Source organism: Bidens hawaiensis, unplaced genomic scaffold, assembly GCF_021521415.1.
Source record: "Bidens hawaiensis isolate Kalapana, Puna unplaced genomic scaffold, B.hawaiensis_p1.1 tig00001032_1, whole genome shotgun sequence".
In the NCBI taxonomy this organism is placed as follows: domain Eukaryota; kingdom Viridiplantae; phylum Streptophyta; class Magnoliopsida; order Asterales; family Asteraceae; genus Bidens; species Bidens hawaiensis.
In genome coordinates, this window is record NW_027491060.1 from 4730142 (window position 1) to 4751760 (window position 21619).

Below are 21619 nucleotides of genomic sequence, written 5' to 3' on the forward strand. Positions count from 1 at the left end.
CACATCATCATCTTCTTCAACCATCTACTAAACTCTTAAAGGGTTAAGAATGTAAGTGTTTACAAGCTTGATAGTTTAGCTTTTCCGTATCATTTGATCCTTGCTTCGGGTTTCTAGTAAATAGATTATTGGTAATCTTATAACATGAATAAACTAGGTTATTCATGAACATATACATATATAAACACATGGATACATATGTTTAGTTTGTAAATATCACGCTTCCGCCTTAATTATGACTAGTCAAATGGTTAACTAAGCTTGTTAATTTCATAGAAACCCAACAATATAGACAAGAGGCTTGAAATCAAGACTTTATGAAGGCACAAAGCCAAAACCTATGCGCATGGCGCATGCATCACATGCTCAGGCATCACATATGCTCACGCATATCACATATGCTCAGGCATCACATATGCTCACGCATCACATATGCTCACGCACATCACATCTGCGCGTGGCGCATCCGCGCGTGGCGCATATCACATGCTTGTGCATATCACATCTGCGCATGAAACATCTGCGCGTGAGAATAAAGAGAAGACCTCGCGCATCCTCAGGATAGGCGCCTCGCCCTTATCCAAATCAGGATTAGGGCAACCTTGATTGTGCACGTCAGACAACCTTCCAGAAGGTATCTTTTTAAGGAATAAGAATATGCTGATGTTGACAGCTGCCAAATGAAAGGTGGACAACTCAGCATAACCCATGTGCTACCACGTGATTATAACCAATGAGAAAGCACCAGGTGTCCCAGAGGACACGTGGCGCAGAGCAATTGGAGGAGGCCAACAAGGCTGAGCCCAATCAGTGGAAACCCTAGCACTATAAATACAGCATCAACTCCACAAGGAGAGACATTCAATGATATTCAATTACATTCAATCACAGACAGTTACAGCCAATAATATACACAATCACATCCAATTACAGAGTATTCAGCTATTAAGCAATACTCTCCAGATTTCCTTACTCTGATATTATTATCTTCTCCCACAAATACTTATTCTCACACCGGAGGGTTACCCCAAAGAGGACCCCTCTGTCCCTTTCTGAGGGGTAAGTTGACGGTGCTGTTCATTTTGTAGGTGGAAGAACACAGATCCAAGAAAACCATCGGTGAAATAGTATAATCACACCCGAGGAAAGTAGATCGTCTACCAGTGAGTCGATATACGCTTCGTCATTTAGCAAATGAGTCAACCAACAAATTCCACATAAGTAGTAGCATATTTCTTTGATAATCTAGATTGAAGCAAAAAAACAACATGCTAACACATCACTAATGTGTAGAGCTATATATGTTATGTCGGATTCTCATGTCGAACACACAACTTATAACAATATTACTAGTAAGCGGTAACATAAAACCATATACTATTTTAGTGTTACACAAGGAGGAGCAATTTTCTTAAAAAACATGTGATTGATCTTCTCCTGACTTGCTGAAATGTTGTGCAAGTTCTATTATAACGTATTGTCGGTGAATATATGTCCTCTAATATTTGACTGGTGGAAGAGTAATTGTGTGGTAGGTGGAGTGTATGTGCATCCGACCATATCTTAGTACGACACGGTTTTACATTTGTTTCTTGCCACTTGCCAAGACTCCCCTGGACCTTCAGATTCGTGTCTTTATTTGTCCACAACCGTAGATAATAATCTATTCTAAAGACTAAAATAACCAAACCCTTTACTTTTCTTTTCTTCTTTTTTCAATTTCAACTTTTAGCCACTAATAAGCTTGAGTGTTTCTTTGACTATTACACGTGTATAAATAAAAATCACATGCCATTTTTTTAAAAAAAGAAAAGAAATTATAGAAAAGAATGATTCAATGAAACTGGTGATTAACATTTAACACATACTAGCTAGAACTTGAGCCACACACATATTGCCAATGGTGTAGTTGGCTTGTGAGCCACCAGTTTGTCCCCCTTGATACAACTCCTATATTATATATTGCCATTGGTGTAGTTGGCTAATTGTTAAGCATCACAATGAAATCACCACTAGCAGCCGCAGCCGCGGTTTGTGAGCTATGCCACCACAAGCAGCCTTCTTTATATTGTTGTTCGGACCAGGCTTTCCTTTGTTTAGATTGTGATACTCAAGTTCACACCGCCAACTTCCTCGTTGCTCGCCATATTCGTATTCCCATTCGCATATCTAATTATGATGATGATTCCTTTTCCACTACCAAGACTAGTTCTACGACAACGTCAGTTGACTGGAAGACGAGAGACTTGTTGATGAGTTGGTGTTCAAGGCTTGGGGTTAGTAGCAAGGTGGTTGATGAGGCTAGACATGCTTTTCAAGTATGGTGGGTTAATAGGTCTGAATGGCCATATCGGGTTGGTTTGGCGGCTTCACTTTGGTTGGCACTCACAAAGGACACGTCAAAGAGAAAAATAATGCGAACTCTACTCAAGAGACTAGAGGAGATATCCGGGGTGCCGGCTAAGTCAATAGTCGTTGAACAATTAAAACTTGTAGGAATGTTGAAACGCCAACGCCAACGCCAACACAAGGAGGAGAGCTGGGCGGAATGCTAGTAATAAGTATATGATCAATGATGCATGTAATAATATTCAAGATTGGTTTTGTAGCAAGATTCAAAAGTATTAATCATAATGTATGCAAAATATAAGTAAAGTGCCTAGAAATTGAATCATGAATATTATATGCCACAATTCACAATGTAACAATGAAAAAAAATAGAAAGTAAATTGTGTGGGTTAGAATTGAATGGAGAAAATGAATTAAAATTAATATACGAAGATTGTTTCTTACTCTACTCTTTTCTTGTATGAATACATATGTTTCAAAAATCTTATATTATGATCCTTTTCCAAATATTTTTCAACTTCAACTTCTGTTTAAGTTTGCGCACACATCAACTCTCTGATTAGCAAGCCGGGAAAGTGTTAGCTCCAACTTTACGCCTCGGGGACTTGCCTCAACCGAGTTAATATCTCCCCAAATCTGTTTATCTTTTGTGTCACCATTTCCAGTCACATTTGCTTTTTGTGCCAAACACCATTTTCCAGGCACAACCCCGTTTGCGGACCGGTTTAATACATTGTTGTCAATCTCCTGCAGCAGGGCATCATCTAAAGCCCTTGCAGCAATCACCGTCTCTCCCATTTCGCTTAGGCTATCGTTTCTACTCATAATATGATATCTTAAATCATTGTCGATTGTGGTGTTATGAAATGCGGGCGTGTTACATATGACTGTTTGGAAGTAGAATTCAAGAGGCGACGCTAAGTTGCTCATGTACATAAGCAATTTCCTAGGAAAATTGTCCCATCCTTCTACACAAAATTCTATAAACGATCGGCTCAGGATCACCCAAGGGGAACCCGCAAAGATCTTAAACTTATTGGGTACATTTCTGCCTTCTTTACCGTAGAAAATTGGAGTGCTTTTTCTTTCATAGATGCTAGGGTCCACGACCACTTGCTTAACCCTTTCATCCCTGCACCGCATATATATGATTCCGCTTATGCTACTTGTCATTATAAAAATTAAAAGTAACATATTGACTTACTCATCTGAGGTGCTGGTGTTTGCAAAATGCACAAAGTTAAGATCCCTTGGCAACAACGTAAAGGCGTGGAGGATATCTGCATTTATTAATAATCAATATTCGTTCAACCGAACCTGAATGTACTCTCTCCATCCCATTAAAAGTATCCACATTTACTTTTTTATTTGCCCCATTACAAATGTCCACTTTCAAAATTTATTAGCTAATTTCCAAGTTTACCCTTAAACAAACACAACTAACATTAATAAACAATAATTATAGACCCAATTTCCAAGGGCATTATTGTCATTTGGTAAGCAAAAAAAACAATAATTTAATCTACCTTAAACTTTGTTTTTTTGAAACTAAGACACTTTGTCCGTGACGGAGGGAGTAGAATAATAACGCTATCTTACAAGACAAGGTAGAGTAAAGTTGTAATTCGTTCAAATGAAATTAATATGATTAATCCTTAAATGTTGGAATTCAAAAACAATGTACTATACCATCCTGATTGAAGAGCGGGTAATCCGAAGCACCAAGCGGAATAAACCAATCCCACGTTGTTCCTAATTTAAGAAGCAATGCAGATGCATGGAGCAACGCGGCGAGTCCAGATCCTCCCATCTGGTTCACAGCGTAACTCCGTCCAATCACATCCACATTGTCAAAAGCACTGAACACGGGATGTGATTGGACAGAGAGTGCCAGATCCGTCCTCTCGTCTAACGAAGAGGACGCGTCCAGCAACAAAAGGTACTGGTTCCTAGGATGATAAACAGCCTTCAAAACCCTCAGTATCTTAAGCCCATCACCACTAGATCCATATATCCAGTAAGCCAACTCTGGAGGGTCACCTGGCCTCTTTGATGCCACCACTTTTGCTCTGTTTATGTTTCTTCCTGGAGTAATGTTAATGTTGTACCTCCACTTGAGTGGAAATATGATGCTCCCAGAAGCAGTAATAAAGTAACAAGAGCTAGAAACTTGAGGTGGGTGTTACTGGAAACAATAAAAGATTGAAGCTTGGGGAGTTTCATGATCTTGGTTTGTTTACTTTAACTGAATTAACCAAAAATTATATAAAAAAAAGGACTAAGGAGGCAGGGGATGAAGTAAAGTTTACTACAACTATTGTAAAGGTAGAATAGATCAAGAAACGTCAAAGAAGGTGGATGGTGATGGACCGACCATTGTCAAACAGATGGATGCTTAAGGTACCTACTGATGTTGATTTTTTTATTGTTTATATATTAAAGGAAATATTAAAGGAATAAATAAATATGGTTTTGTATTATATATAAGACAAAAGTGTTTCGGAATCATGTGCCTGGTTTCAATGCAAATACAGATTCCCGGGGTTGAATTATTAGTCATTGCTGTTCCCTTAAATAATTATAAATTGACAAACAAAAAAAAATCCAGAAATAGAAATCATAAGGAATTTCAATAATATATTATCAATGGGTTTAGGTGGACTGAAGTTGAATCAAAATTTATGCAGGAATCGAATTTTGTGTTAGTGGTTAACAGAATCTTACCTAGGATATCAATGGCAGACCTTAATTCAAAATGGCTAAACATGTTCCACGCATTTGCAAACAATGAATCGATACTTTTGACGAAAAACAGACGATACATAAATAATATAGAGCGTGTGATATGTGAGCCAAACAATGAATCAATAATAGTGGTTCGTATCACTTATGATTTGGAAATCCATCTATATGTAGCAAGCAACCAACACACTTAAGCCTTAGATATACTTTAAGCAGCTTTTTAATGGAAGTTAATTGACAAATCTACAACATGGTTGGATTTTTAAACATTGTAAATGATTGAAATCTAACTCGTCCATCTGGGGACAAATTCCTTCTCTATTTACTGTCCGTAGAATTTCCATGGTATAGCAACAATCCAACATCCCATGTTCCACTACAAACTAATAAAAACAGGCACAAATTGTAACCTATACTAAAACTAGGGGTGGCAATCTTGACCCATGGGTTGAATGGGTTGTATCAAAATATATAAGATGAGTCAGAATGGGTCAAACTAAAAAAATGATTAAAACATGTCAAAACGGGTTGACATTTATCGGGGTTTTTTTTATTTTATTTTATAGAACGAGAAAAACGGGGGAAACTTTTTGGTATTTTTACTTTTTATGTTTTTGAATTATATTTCGAGCTATAATTTTTTTTGAATTTTTTGTTGAGGGGTTTTGAAATTGGTCAAAATGGGTTGAGATTTCAAAACACATTTCAAAACCCCTCAACAAAAAAATTAAAAAAAAATAATTAAAAAATTATAACTCGAAATATAAATAAAAAACTTAAAAAGTAAAAATACCAAAAAAATTCCTCCGTTTTTCTCGTTCCATAAAAAAACCCCGTTTTGACCCGTTTCAATCATTTTCTTTTTTTAGTTTGACTAATTCTGACCCATTTTATACATTTTGATACAACCCATTTAACCCATGGGACAGGATTGCCACCCCTAACTAAAACTAACGAAACAAGAATAAGTAAAGAATCACTCAAAAGCAGAACTAGAAAACATTAAGTTGTGATATTCAAATACCCAACTTGCCATGAAAACGTAACCAAGAAATCAAAAACAACGAAGAAGCAATCATGTTTACAACAAACAACAAACGATGAAACCCTAACCTGATTTCGTGACTTGGAAGATAATATCTGACCAAACACTGCAGATGCGTTCTTTTGATGAGAAAAATAGGGGAACCAAATCTGACCCGTACTCTTTCTAATTTTCAAACATGCTGTTGAAAATAATATCTGCTGGTAAATTTATATAGATAGTCCAAAACGAACCCATATTTAAGTCATTCCAACAGATGTGCAGCACTGTGTTGTCAAAAGCCCTTCAGGCAAGCGCCTAGGTACTCAGGCGAGGTGTAGGAAAAGCGCCTTGCAGCCTTCCAGGTCCTCCAGCAACCTTCAGGCGAGATTCCGGCCAAATCTTAAAAGTTCCGGTAATATTGCAAACTCTGGGCAAACTGGTCATAAACATCCAACAATGGCCTGTAACCATCCTAAAACATGTCTAACCCCCCCCCCCCCCCCCCCCCTCTTCCCCCTCCAAACACACACAAAAAAATCTATGTTTATGCTACGCGCCTTGCTTATCTCAGGCCCTTGCCTTTTGAGGGCCTGGCGCCTATGCCTAAGGCTCACCCTCTGCACCTTAAGTGCGCATTTAACAACTATGATACAGCATACTGATTTGTCCCACCTAAAAATTTAGCAGAAACATGTTCTCTATTTCTCCTTTTTTCCATTCACCCAAATCAAGATCAAAGGCATCACTAAATTGATTTCTTTTATATCTTTTGCCTAGTTGCTAGAATTTGCTTTAAATCAAATCTGTGAAAACGCATACCAAAACTCACGTCTTAAAAACAAACTCCGAACAACGCATAAAAAACAAGGGTAGGACATGAAAAGAGAGAAAATGGCTAATCTTGTATAACGGACGTGGGATGCCTACATCCATATATGAGGATGAATGAACCATCTGTACGTGTACGTGTACATGTAAAGAATACATTTACAACACAAGATAGAAACTCAAAGCCAGTTGTCAGCCAATCAAGAAATAATATTTGTTCAAAGTAACAACACACTCACTCCTGAAGAATCAACTGCAAGACCTGGATTCATGTGTGTCGGTCAGGAACAACTGGTAGCAAATAATAAACTAGGAGCAAGATGTATGTGGTTACCTTGAAATAATAATAAGTGAAGGTAAGGCGTTTGTGGTTCAATAGAGACCCAACATTCTTAGCTCTGTGACATGGTTGGGGTCAAGTTCAACAGCATCATTGTTCACTTCTCTGTCTTCTACAATATACTCCTGCACGTACCTTTCAATATTAACTCTAAAGACTTACATGAAGCATATAGAACAAATAAATGTCAATCATGATACAATCGTGATACAATCGCTGCTCAGTTGGCAGTTATAGCGACTCGACTTGAGTCCATGGAAGCCCTAAAGGACGATATTGCAGCACTCAAATCACAGGGCACGTCTAAGGACAAATCCGGCGGTGGTTATGGAAGATATGAAGTCGGCGATAAATCCTGGAACCACAACCGAAACCATCGTTCATACAACAAAATTGACTTTCCAACCTTCTCCTCTGGCGATCCAAGTGATTGGATCTTGAAGGCTGAAAGGTATTTTCGTTATTACCAAATTCCTTGTGATGAACGGGTTGATATCGCTCTAGCGCATCTCGAGGGGGAAGCTTTGGATTTTTACTCGTGGTTGTCTCCCAAACGAGCAATTATTTTTTGGAATGATTTGGTTCATGTTCTGCAAAAACAATTCGGTTCCGTTGAATTCCAGAACCCTGATGAACATCTTTGTAGCATTAAACAAACTGGCACCGTTCACGAGTATAGGCTGGAATTCACCAAACGGGCTGCCAGGGTATCTAATTGGCCCGCTAATTGCCTACTTGGGGTATTCTTAAATGGGCTTAAAGAGGAGCTGAAAGTTGAGGTTCGAATTCATAAGCCTCAAAAAGTTTACAGTGCTATGAGACTTGCTATAGAATATGAATCCAAGTTGGGACAGAACCACTCGAGGCTGTTACCTGATTCTTTTCCACCTTCAACTACGGGTCACCAATGTAAAACGAAAATATTTAAATTGCTAGAGGCTACAGATGAAGAAGTTAAGACTTGTCCAGCAAAGGAAGAGGAAGAGAATCATGATGACACTTTGGTTGAAATCAGCCTACACACCATTACAAACAATTTATCAATTCCTTGTGGCAGGTCTAATGGACCTATTACAAGGCCCTCATCGAAGATACCCACCACACTTACGGTTCTTCAGGATATAAATTGGAAAATCTACCTTCAACAACATCCCGTTTCAGCTCATCCATGGGTAGAATACAATTGAATGGCTTATCGCTTGGCTACCTAATTCAAGCTGGAGTTACAATGATATGCCACACTCTATGAAGCGGGTATATGAAGCGAGTGCGGCTACCATTGAATGGCTTATTGCTTGGCACGCCAAATTCCTTCTTTTCGACTTGAGGACAAGTCGTTTCCCCGGGCGGGAAGTATTGATAAGTACCCACAAAGCAGTCAACACAATTAAACAGTTACCAAAAAATGGGTCAACTCAATTATTCAGTTACCAAAAATAGAGGAGCAAATCATGGGACGGTTTTTACCTTTCTTCTTGTTATAATAGTGTAGAGATTATGGTTAGGGAGATCTATGTTTATTGTTAATTAAAATTAAGGTTTATCAACCTTGTATTTGGAGATTTGCCTTCTCGAATTGGCTAATCGGAGATCAAGCCTATCTCGAATGTCGCTAGTTATTTTAGTTCCAGTAATTTAGATTTCTGGTTTCTATCACTTTGATTCACAATATGCTTCGAATATATGTAGAAATTCTTGGAGTACATTGATTAGGATTGAGTAAATATTCTGAATATGACGCTATTAAAATAAAATGCCCAAATTTTGACAGTGAGTTACACAGCTATGTGACCTCAAATACGTTAGCAGTGCCTTTAATAAACTGAGTTTTGGTCAGTTTGGCTTTTTCATGTCACATGGCTATGTGAAAGATAAGTCACAAAACAGTGTCCCTTGAACTGAAATTCTATCTTTTGAACGGTGCATCAAACGTCAATGTGATGAAATGTTACATACAGTTTTTTTTTTAATTTCAACTTAGCTCTCAAAGTGAACCATATATGTATTCAGTTAGCTTTGCTAAGATGTCGTGGTGTATACGTTCACGTACAGCACCAAAACGAGTTAAAAAGGAGCAATGAGCCTCTGGATAAATTGAGCAAATCATATATTTGTTTGGTCATTATGTAATATAACTACATTATCTTTTCAATCAAGTTTTGGTCACCACTTGTACGACACCTTACATGTATATTATAGCTGTTAAAATTTGAGAAGTTTGGACCAATTTTGGAAATATATGAAATCACTATGAGAATCAGAATTGTTATGTGAAACCTAATTCATATGTAATTGCTTTTAATTTTATAAAATTAGTCATAGCGCATAACCTTTATAAAGTGAAATAGCTCCTTATATATGAACTTGAAGAAGATTATAATTGACTAAATACATGTTAAATAAAAAAACATTTTCTCAGCCATATTTTCATCCATTTCTAGCCTTTACAATGTCAGTAACTGGGGAGTCCATATTTTAAATAAGTAGTTTATTTTATCCTTAGGTTTACCAATAGATGTTACATAATAACTTGTATGGACATGCTCTTCAACTCCTACCAATAAATCATTTTTGTAAAAGGGCTAACCTTTGTGAGTTCCTGTTTGGCAAGAATGTGATAGTGGCGTTCGTTAATTCGCTGTCCACATATTATGGCTATAAAGAAACCGTAGAGCAAGCCCACCAACACTATTGCTAGTACTGAAATTAGAAAATAAATAAAAAGATGATATGTTACAACTTAGCAGGTAACGGAAGCTTAAAGCCTTAAATTCAGTTCATATAGAATCGAGCTTACCAGCCATCGTGTAAAACCCATATGGGTGTTCTTCATATCCAAACATTTCTCTCAGTTCATCTCCATAAAATTTGTAGACCAACACACCTAAGAACGCCACAATCTGTTGAAAGTAACCAAACAAAATTCTTGTTACATGCTATATTACATCTGTTAACAGAAAACATGGATAGATTGAAAGAACAAGGACTCATGTAGCTGGTCAACATACATGCACAGGCTGGCATTTTAATAAGAATTCAGAAGTTGCATCATAACAAGTATTCATATACTGATATACACTCAGAAAACTGTCTCACAATCAATTATTATCTGGTTGATAATATATAAGTCTATATAGCCAACAAGGGCACAAACGGTCAGCTGAACCAGTGTCATGCCTACTATATCAGCTTTTATGATATGCCTCAAGAATATTGTGTCATCTTTATGTTTATATATGTGACAAACAAGACACTCATCTATGACAATTGTAATGTTGATCATACCAGTTGAACAATGATGAAAATGAATGCATGATCTCTTGCAACCAGCAACTGGAATTTCAACCTCAACCACCAGCGATCAGGTGGGACATTTGCACGTAGTATAAACACTGCCCTACATTCTGTGCAGTGCGAGAAAGCAAACCCCTCCTGCACCAGCAAGTAATTTATTGTATACAGCAACAACAAATATACCGATGACAGCTACTTTAAAACTAACTTACCCTGGTTGACCTCCAATTGTCAAGACATGACCTGTGGACATATTTTTGGGTGCCTCGACAATGGCATGGTGCAATCAAGTCTTCCCCTGTACATCATTTAATAATGAGGTTTAAGAGGATCTCAATATTATACAGAAATAGATATCTGAAGCGTTATAATAAACGGTCATCAGACCTTCAGTATCAAGGCATATACGGCACTGTGGTTGGTCTGGAGTTACCAAACTGTTACTTTCATTAGAATCAGGAGTCTCAACGGCTATGGAACAATCACTTCTTATTTCAAAGGTAGATGAACAGCCTTCAACACTTTTAGACTCGTTTAAAATGGGTTCTGTCTCTGAAGAGCCTTCTCTTGGACTGTCATTGACGACATTAGTTGCATCTTGAGAAACTACAACAGCTTGCAAACGAGTTTCTCCTGTGTACCATTTCAGATCCTGCAAAACTAAAGAAACAGACTCAGCAATGCAAAAAGCTACTTAATCGTAAAACTTATTGAAAAATAAGACGATCACTTCTCATGGTCAATGTTTGCTTTTGTGCAGAAAACTAAATCACCATCTTTTTGAGTTACTTTGTAAAAAGGAACATGTGATAAATGGTGTATGAGTTAGTACAGTGGTATTAACATAAAGAGTTATTGGATTTTAATAATCCCAGCTCTGACTTATTGGCCGGAACTAATACCAACTGAAAAAAAAATCCGAGGGTCCCAGCTTTCAACCTATATTTCTCCAGCAATCATTTCCCATGTCATCGAAAAACTAACAGGGTTAGTTTTCAGGTAGTATGAGATTGCGGGAGGAAAATAGGTTGAAAGTTGTGACTGTCAGAAAACATTTCTTCAGCGGCAAATAGGTCAAAGTTAGGTTAATGAAATAGAGTTCAGCACGTTACAGTCTCACTGGATCCTTGATACATTGTTTTGTATAAATAATATCAACTAAGTAGGCGAATAAAGGTTCAACATTGATGCTTTTTGTCAACATAAACACCAGCTACAGTAACACCACAACAATATTATTTAAACATATATACAATACATAGAGATGAACCGGGCCGTGGGCGTGATACACTATAAACCCTAAATAGTATGCAACATATGTATGTATATAAAGCATCTCAGAATCAGCCTTATAATAAGTTCCAACATATTATTATTATTATTATTATTGTTATTATAGCAGCATAGTAGAGTATGAAGATGAGATTAGATCAGAAAACAGTAATTGGTTACAATTCCAAATGTTAATGAAATGAATAATTGCGATACAAATATGTATATGTAGGGGTTTAATTATAATTATAATAATGAGGAAGAAAGAAAATATAAAAATTAGGGATTTGAGGAAGCGATTACGAACCGTGTTGACGGCATTCGAGAAGCGAAAGGAAGTCTTGAAGATTGGCGGCCGGTGAAAATTGGGGAAATGGAGAGCTACATTAGTTTTCATCAACATAACATCAATCAAGAATAGAATACCAATCATACATACAAATTGTAAATAATTAAAAAATATTTGTCTTTATCCATCTTCACTGTTATTATAAACTTTTATTTATACCATTTGATTTTTTTATTATTTTTTTCAAAATGGATTAGGTTAATGTAACGGATTTAACCAGGGCGAGCAGAAAACCGAATCAAAGTATTAACCGACAGTTAATTTTTTAGTTTTTTGAAAAAATGATTTTTGGGTTTAGGTTCGATTATCCATTTTAAAAGTACCCAAAAATACCGAACCAAACCGATTAATCGAAACCTATGTTTTCTACGTGTTTGTTTTAATATGTTATGACCAAAAACAAAACACCAAAATAATCTACCATTGACAGTTTGAAAATGCTGAAGATTGCGTATAAACTTTGAAAATGAAAAAGATAATGAACAAAGATTCGGACCAAACTTTTAGTGGTTTTTTTTATTAAGAACTTTGTTAAATTTTAAACTCTACTAACCATATAACTTTGTATTAGTTTGGTTCTACGTAACACGTGCTTCTTTTTTGTATTTTGAATTCAGTATATTCAGGTACTCTATTTTTTTTGAATTCTCTCTCTTTTTTTAATGTTTACTCACAATAAAAAAATCAAAAATAACCGAAACCGAAAATAACCGGATAACCGAAAACCAATAGGTTGGTATTCTAAATAACCGATAGCTTCGGTTTTGGTTTGGGTTTCATCCAATAACTGAACTGAACCGTGCTCACCCCTATATTTAACGATATAATATCGGTATGACATGACATGTTTAAAATAACAAAAAAAAACATTTTAATAGCTCAAATGACACGACAAGTAACGCAATCAAATACAAGCATTTTCAATAGCTCGAGGTACAAGACATGTTTGACGTTATTATTGACAAGACTCGCTAAATAACAAGACATGGTTAATTCGATAAACAAAAGTTTTAAAAGTTATAATTCATGTTTGATTAATATATATTCAACTGGTTACTACTTATAAAAGTGCATTGTTTTGATAAGTTGGCGATAAATATGTCTTGTCAAAGTATTACCTAACAACACAATTTAAACGTGTTATGATTGTCGCGGATAGGTTATGCGAGATGAACCCGTTTAGACATTTTTTTTTGGTGTCATTAACATATAAACCTGCTTGTCACCCAAATCCATCTACCTCAAATGTTAACGTGTTTAATTTTGTATCAAGTCATATCATGGTAGCTATTAACGGATGTTGCCATACATCATAACTCTTATCACAATGTTATTTTAGCTTTAGAAGAGGAGTGATAGATTAGTTATATATTATCTTTCAACTATATATGTTGACCCAAAATAGGGTGAGAAGCTTCAGAGAATAAATTGTCGAAGTATGAAATGAATCTGACCTGATCCATGACGATATTTCCACGGATTCTCGAGATGAACGAACCACGTCTTGATCTTCTTCTCCGGTTGCTTGAGACCTGCAATGGTTTTTCGGGGGCGTGGAGGTGACTGCTAATAAATCTCAAAGATCTCTTGTTTACAGACACAAAAAAGTGGTGGTGGCTCTTATTGAGCATGACCCCTTAATAAGGAGGTGGAGACCTCCTTATATAGAGAGCCTCATGGCCACCATCATGGTACCCTAATGGGCCTAGCCCAGTTAGGGTTACCTCCACAAAACCCCCTCAGGCCAATAACATTGTATTAGTCCATATAATAAAATAAGCCAAACATAATAGATTTAGGGTCGTAAAACCGGGTTTAGTACCATACCCCTACAAGCCCCCCAAGTCCAGCGTTGCTCCTGGGCGCGCAAGTGTCTAGGTGGAGCGCTGGACCTTATGAGGTGTGTTAGGTCATGATGCGGTTTTTTCCCTTTTATTCGGCCTTGTCTTTATTGTCTTTGAGTTTTGGGAAGTTTTCCTCATGATGGTGACGAGCTGTAAAAATAATGAAGCCTGCGCGCGAGGCGACTTATGGATCTATGAGAATAATGAAGCCTGCGCGCGTGGCGTCTATAAGAATAATAAAGCTTGCGCGCGAGGCGTCTTACGGGCTATAAGAATAATAAAGCTTGCGCGTGAGGCGACTTACGAGCTATAATAATAATGAGACTTGCGCGAGTTGCGGCTTACGAGCTATAATAATAATGAAGCTTGCGCGAGTTGCGGCTTACGAGCTATAATAATAATAAAAGCTTGCGCGCGAGGCGTCTTACGAGCTATTAGAATAATAACAACTTGCGCGCGAGGCGTCTTATGAGTTGTATGAATAATAAAGCTTGCGCGCGTGGCGACTTATGAGCTATAAGAATAATAAAGCTTGCGTGTGAGGCGACTTACGAGCTATAATAATAATGAGACTTGCGCGAGTTGCGGCTTACGAGCTATAATAATAATGAAGCTTGCGCGAGTTGCGGCTTACGAGCTATAATAATAATAAAAGCTTGCGCGCGAGGCGTCTTACGACCTATTAGAATAATAACAACTTGCGCGCGAGGCGTCTTATGAGCTGTATGAATAACAAAGCTTGCGCGCGTGGCGACTTATGAGCTATAAGAATAATAAAGCTTGCGCGTGAGGCGACTTACGAGCTATAATAATAATGAGACTTGCGCGAGTTGCGGCTTACGAGCTATAATAATAATGAATCTTGCGCGAGTTGCGGCTTACGAGCTATAATAATAATAAAAGCTTGCGCGCGAGGCGTCTTACGAGCTATTAGAATAATAACAACTTGCGCGCGAGGCGTCTTATGAGCTGTATGAATAATAAAGCCTGCGCGCGTGGCGGCTTATGAGCTATAAGAATAATAAAGCTTGCGCGTGAGGCGACTTACGAGCTATAATAATAATGAAGCTTGCGCGAGTTGCGGCTTACGAGCTATAATAATAATGAAGCTTGCGCGAGTTGCGGCTTACGAGCTATAATAATAATAGAAGCTTGCGCGTGCGCGTAGACTGCGCGTCATGCGAGCTATTAGAATAATAACAGCTTGCACGCGAGGCGTCTTATGAGCTGTATGAATAATAAAAGCTTGCACGCGTGGCGGCTTATGAGCTATAAGAATAATAAAGCTTGCGCGTGAGGCGACTTACGAGCTATAATAATAATGAAGCTTGCGCGAGTTGCGGCTTACGAGCTATAATAATAATAAAAGCTTGCGCGTGCGCGTAGACTGCGCGTCATGCGATGCGCGCAGATGTTGCATGCGCGTGCGCATAGGCTCTGGCTTTGTGTTATGCGTCACGCGCAGATGTTGCATGCGCGTGCGCGTAGATTTTGTGTCCCGCGCCACGCGCAGATGTTGCGTGTGCGTGCGCGTAGACTGTGATATGTGTGAGCATGTGGCGCGAAGCCGTATGGGTTTATGAGGATTCCCAACCTTTAAGTTTGGCGCTTGGCCTGATGGGTTTATGAGGATTCCCAACCCTAAGTATGGCGCGTAGCCATATGGGATATTATGAGGATTCCCAACCTTTAAGTATGGCGTGTAGCCATATGGGATATTATGAGGATTGCCGACCTTTAAGTATGGCGCGTAGCCATATGGGATATTATGAGGATTCCCAACCTTTAAGTATGGCGCGTAGCCATATGGGATATTATGAGGATTCCCAACCTTTAAGTGTGGCGCGTAGCCATATGGGATATTATGAGGATTCCCGACCTTAAAGTATGGCGCGTAGCCATATGGGATATTATGAGGATTCCCGACCTTAAAGTATGGCGCGTAGCCATATGGGATATTATGAGGATTACCAACCTTTAGGTATGGCGCGTAGCCATATGGGATATTATGAGGATTCCCGACCTTAAGTATGGCGCGTAGCCATATGGGATATTATGAGGATTCCCAACATTTAAATATGGCGTGTAGCCATATGGGATATTATGAGGGTTCCCAACCTTTAAGTTTGGCGCGTGGCCTGAGGCGCGCATGCACGGCGATGGAGTGGTGACTCGCGAGCGCGCGTGCGTGGCGGAGGTCTCTTGCGCAAAACCCATATGGTGGTTCCCGCGGCGGCACATGCATGGCTGCGGAGTGAGAATCCGCGGGCGCGCGTACATGGTGGCGGGAGTCTGATAATTTTTGGATCTGCAATTTAAGAGTTAGATCTGCAATTTTAAACCTAAAATCCAGGTCTGTAATCTAGATCTAGATCTGTAAATCAGATCTAGATAGACCTGAAGCTCAGAGCAGATTTAAAACCATCACAGATCCGGAGACTTGATCATTCGAACCAGGCAGTTTCTTTTTGCACAGATCTGGAAGCCTCTTTTAGATCTATGGATCTTTTTGAGCTTTAATAGAACAAGCCTTGAAGCCTTTTTCTGTAAACTTCCAGATCTGGGTTTTTCCTGGGGGAAATCTGACAGCCGAGATGAAGATCGAAGGGCAGTTCGTTGCCGTCCCACGGATGGCGCCAATGTCGAAGCATGAAATGAATCTGACCTGATCCATGACGATGTTTCCACGGATTCTCGAGATGAACGAACCACGTCTTGATCTTCTTCTCCGGTTGCTTGATACCTGCAATGGTTTTTCGGGGGCGTGGAGGTGACTGCTAAGAAATCTCAAAGATCTCTTGTTTACAGACACAAAAAAGTGGTGGTGGCTCTTATTGAGCATGACCCCTTAATAAGGAGGTGGAGACCTCCTTATATAGAGAGCCTCATGGCCACCATCATGGAACCCTAATGGGCCTAGCCCAGTTAGGGTTACCTCCACAAAACCCCCTCAGGCCAATAACATTGTATTAGTCCATATAATAAAATAAGCCAAACATAATAGATTTAGGGTCGTAAAACCGGGTTTAGTACCATACCCCTACATAAACCATACACAAATCCAATGAACAAAGTTATAAACTAATAAAAATCCAATGAACATCTAAGATTGTTATATTGTTGTATGGTCTTGCATGCAGATAGCATGAGTAAATATGTACATAAGACTTACTAAAATTGAATCGAAAGGGTAATGGGCACCATGCCACTAATTGTAATGAAGACATGTTTTCAACAAGATAGGAATTCTAGTAAGTTTCACATTTGTGGTTTTGTTGATATAGTATTAGCTACCGTCCTTTAGGGTATTAATTCTATTCAAGGACAAAGACTAGATGATTATGGAAAGAGTTGAAGTACGTATGCGTCTATGTGATCATGGGTAGTTGATAAAAAAATAATAATGCATTCAATAGTTTAAAACACAAGTTTTTGAGCAAACTGAGCAACTCACTCCTTATCATCTTTATTGACAACCCAACCTTTAATAAAAAAAACTAATTTATCTCTTTTCAACCTACACAATCCAATCCAAATTTTTTACTCTCATTCACAACCCAACATAACCAATATTTTTATCAAATATATATGACTTGTGAGTTTTTAAAATATAAAAAATAAATACATTTTCAAACCAATAGTTTTGTATCGAAACAATATTAAAAAGTCATACATATTTTGAAATAAGTCATTTTAAAAAAAGAATATATATCGAGATGTTCAAAAAAAAATTAAGATATACAATATATTTATATTTTATTTTAAAGTTAAATTTTACAAGTTGTTTAAGAATTAAATTATTAAGAGAAATTAACAGTTAAGTTTTGGGTTATAACCAATTATTTTATGACATGTGGATGAGAACTACTTAAGTTTGGATTGCATTAACTTTTTTAATTACTTTTAACTTTTGTCTTATTACTGAATTTCTTAGGCCACCCGCACCCATGAGTCTTTGGAATTGAGGGTTGACCAAAATTATTAATAATAATAAAAAGAAAAAAAACAAGAGCTCATTTTTTTTCCACTACATGGTCGTGGCCCGTGGGAGTAACAGTAACAGTAACCTAGGTTGTTCCTAACACTTAATTTCACATACTTTTAAGGCGCAACGTCCGTCCACATGAAGGCAAAAATGTATTATCTAAATGTGACATTATAAAATGAAAGTGGGTATTATCCAAGAAAGAAAATGAAAACTTAAAAAAAACAGTGTAACATAATTTGGCGGGTGGGTCTGTCTGTCTGTGTTGTGGGCATTGGACCTGGTGCCCTCTCATGGCTTCCGTATAGTAAAGAGGGTAGTGGGTTTGCCTGACAATATTCCCTCACTCTCTCTCCTCTTTGTTCTTTCATTTTTATTATTATTATTATTATTATATTCTATTTCCTCTCACCTTCACTACACTAGAATCCATCTAATGCTGCTGAATCAACTTTTAACACTTGAAAGATCGATCGACTTACTTCATCCTAGCAAGGGTTTCATTTCATTTCTTTCTCCGCATTGTACTGATCTAGTTATGGAGTTTCTTAAGTTGAGAAAAAAAACCCTTAAGCCAAACCCACCAGCTGACAACACACCTTTGGCCGATGATGAGATCATCAACAAACAGAATAATAATGCTAATGCTGCTGAAGAAGAAAAAGAAGACACCGGCAAGTCGGATAATAATAATGGTGGTGCTGATGAGGAGGATGATGATGATGATTTTATCATGAACGAAGTGAAGAGGAGGCTGAAAGAGCTCAGAAGGAACAGTTTTATGGTGCTCATTCCTGAGGAAGAAACATGTGCGGAAGATGAAGAGGAGGAAACCGAAACCTGTTTCGAGGAGGGCGAAGCGAGTTCGAACGAATGGAGAGACGTGGAAGAAGAGGGGCGCCAGTTGTGGTCTTGTTTTGGGGCTTTTTATGATAAGTATTGCGACCGAATGCTGCTCTTTGATCGCCTTAATACCCAGCTGCTCAAACAAATTGGTAACTGTTTTTGGTACTTCCTGTTTGGGGGAGGGGGTGTAGAGGACCGAACCGAACAAGGCCTTGTTTATGTTTGCCTGTTAAGCTTTTATTGAACTAAGCAAATGAATTTGTTTGTGAACGCTTCACAAACAAATATGAACCAACACACACAATGCTTTATTTGATTTGGCTAATTGAGAATGGTTCGGTCCGGTGCCAATGAACACAAACAATGGTCAGTGTCAACAGTTCAGTTCAGTTGGTGTTTTATTTAACATTTATGTTCATGTGTCAATTACTTAATTCTACATATAAATTAGTCACATAATAATGCTCATAGATATTTTTCTTTTATAGTTAAAGTTTTACTTAATTCTATATGATGAGATCAAAAATGTCATTAAGAAATATTAAAAAAACCTTTAGTGAAAAAACATAATCAAACAACGTTTACAAACATAAACGGACGTAAACGAACACAATTGAACGAGCAAGGCCTCTATTCATGTTCGTTCATTTATTAAACAAACAACATAAACGAACTTCCCGCCAAACAGTTTACAGACAGTTTGCTGAGCGTTCGATTAGCTTACAACCCTAGTGATTGAATGAATTTGTTTGCTTTGGATCAGGTTCCTCACCAAGGTCTGTGTCCAAGAAGTTTCGATGTCTGTCCTTGAAGAAGACACAACCTCCTGAAGATGAAGACCTCAACGATCCGTATCTGGATCTCGAGACATCATACATTTCTCAAATGTGCTTGACTTGGGAGGCACTCCACTGCCAGTACACGCAGCTAATTACATGTCAATCCGAAACTTCCAAATGTTACAACCACAGTGCACAGCAGTTCCAGCAGTTTCAGGTTTTGCTGCAACGCTTCATTGAAAACGAGCCTTTCGAGCCTGGCCTCAGGCCTGAAATTTACGCCAACACCAGAAACTCGTTTCCCAAACTTCTGCAGGTTCCAAATATATCAGGTAAGACATTCTTTTTCAAAATTAATTATGCACTGGCTAGCTTTACAGTTTACATATATTGTTCTTGTTAGGTCAAGAGATGACAGAAGAGGAATCGGATATGTTGGTTCGCGCTCCTGATCTTATCAGGATAATTGAGAGCTCAATTCTTACTTTCCAGATGTTTATAAAGATGGACAAGAATAAGAAGAAGTCAAACGGTGTCCGGAATCTGTTTGGAGGGCAAGGCCAGAACCAGATGGCTGCCCCTCTTCAGCAGGTTCAGTATTCACTCGACAAGGTAAGAAAAACGACCAAGTTGTTTGAAGTCGGGTTAAATATTACTCCCTCCAACCCATTATAAGTGTCATAGTTTGAAAAACACAAAGTTTAAGGTGGATTGAATGATTACCTTTTTTTTTCTTATTAAATGACAATAATGCCCTTGGAAGGTGGGTCCATCAATATTGTTTGTTAATGTTAGTTGTGTGTGTTTAAGGGCAAATTTGGAAATTGACTAATAAATTTTAAAAGTGGACATTTGTAATGGGATAAACAAAAAAGAGAATATGGACACTTTTAATGGGACAGATGAAGTATTAATTAATTAATTAATTGGTTACTGATGGATGCAGAGGAAGGTGAAGTTGAAGGAGCTGTGGAAGAAGAGGAAAGGGGGGAAAAAGAACGAGTGGCCTGCAACGGAAGAGGAGGTGGAGGTGTTACTCGGACTGATAGATGTGAAGGTGATGAGCAGGGTGCTGAGGATGGTGAAGATCACCAAAGAGCACTTGTTTTGGAGTGAAGAAAAGATGAAGAAGCTTGTTGTTGATATGTCAGGAAAACTAGAGAGGGACCCATCTCCCATTCTTTTCCCTTGTTGATATTTATGTTAACTTCAACCTTTTAAAACAGGGGGATTTTCTTTTGTTATCTTCTGCTTGGAAAGTCTGTTGTTCATTTTCTTTTGTCAAAACTCGAGTGATATCGAAGAGTTTTTGGGTAATCCATGCTCGTGCTTAGGGGTGTTAATCGGGTCAACCCGATCGGGTTTAATCGGGTTTTTAAAAAATTAAAATTAACCCGCAACCCGACCCTATTAAGATTCGGGTTTGTCGGGTTCGGGTTAATCGGGTTTCGGGTTGGTCTTGTCAGGTTAGTCGGGTTACGCTATATTTTTTGGTTAAATAGCGAATATGAAAATTTCATTTATGAATTGTTTGGTTCCGAGCTGCTGCTGGTGTTTGAACCAAGGTTATTTAAAGAAACAAAAAACGAACACTTGTATGTGATTTGAAACAAAAAGAACAAACAACATTAGATTCGAAATCCAAATTAGCGAATCACTTAAACTAAGATACTTTTTTTATTAAATTCTAGTCCTAGTTCATAACAATGGACGTTTATCTAGCTGTGCAAAAAATTATGAATTAAACATCAAGAATAGCATTCAACAACATATCAACAAAACACGATCAAAGACAAACATGTAATTACCAGTACCATCCAAATATTTACACTGCGTATTAAAATTTTGCTTGAAGTTTGTCTTTTATTGTTTTTTTTTCCTTTTTTTACTTAGTATTCATTAAATGAATGATTTGTTTGCTGTGTTTTCAAATAAACTAGTAAGAAGCCACATTCGATTTTTAA

At 37.9% G+C, this 21619-nt stretch overlaps 3 protein-coding genes and 1 pseudogene across 4 annotated transcripts; 2 read left to right on the forward strand and 2 right to left on the reverse strand.

Annotated features, from left to right (window-relative positions):
- Nucleotides 1–1885: 1885 nt before the first annotated feature.
- LOC143555670 (B-box zinc finger protein 32-like) lies at nucleotides 1886–2747 on the forward strand. The gene has a single exon (XM_077045188.1). The coding sequence runs from the start codon at nucleotides 2001–2003 to the stop codon at nucleotides 2553–2555; it is 555 nt and encodes a 184-aa protein (XP_076901303.1). The 5' UTR covers nucleotides 1886–2000; the 3' UTR covers nucleotides 2556–2747.
- On the reverse strand, nucleotides 2738–4581 carry LOC143555658 (beta-glucuronosyltransferase GlcAT14A-like; annotated as a pseudogene). The gene is made up of 3 exons (XR_013139242.1): nucleotides 4039–4581; nucleotides 3554–3629; nucleotides 2738–3481 (listed from the first exon to the last, which is right to left on the reverse strand). The product of XR_013139242.1 is annotated as a beta-glucuronosyltransferase GlcAT14A-like (transcript).
- Nucleotides 4582–7054: 2473 nt separating this feature from the next.
- LOC143552588 (uncharacterized) lies at nucleotides 7055–12285 on the reverse strand. The gene is made up of 7 exons (XM_077042766.1): nucleotides 12160–12285; nucleotides 10968–11232; nucleotides 10793–10878; nucleotides 10572–10718; nucleotides 10084–10186; nucleotides 9874–9986; nucleotides 7055–7411 (listed from the first exon to the last, which is right to left on the reverse strand). The coding sequence occupies exons 1-7, from the start codon at nucleotides 12283–12285 to the stop codon at nucleotides 7319–7321; spliced, it is 933 nt and encodes a 310-aa protein (XP_076898881.1). The 3' UTR covers nucleotides 7055–7318.
- A 6283-nt stretch (nucleotides 12286–18568) lies between these two features.
- On the forward strand, nucleotides 18569–20866 carry LOC143552598 (uncharacterized). Its single transcript, XM_077042775.1, has 4 exons — nucleotides 18569–19025; nucleotides 19640–19987; nucleotides 20059–20267; nucleotides 20602–20866. Exons 1-4 carry the CDS (start codon nucleotides 18569–18571, stop codon nucleotides 20848–20850), a joined length of 1263 nt encoding a protein of 420 aa, XP_076898890.1. The 3' UTR covers nucleotides 20851–20866.
- The last annotated feature ends 753 nt before the right edge of the window (nucleotides 20867–21619 follow it).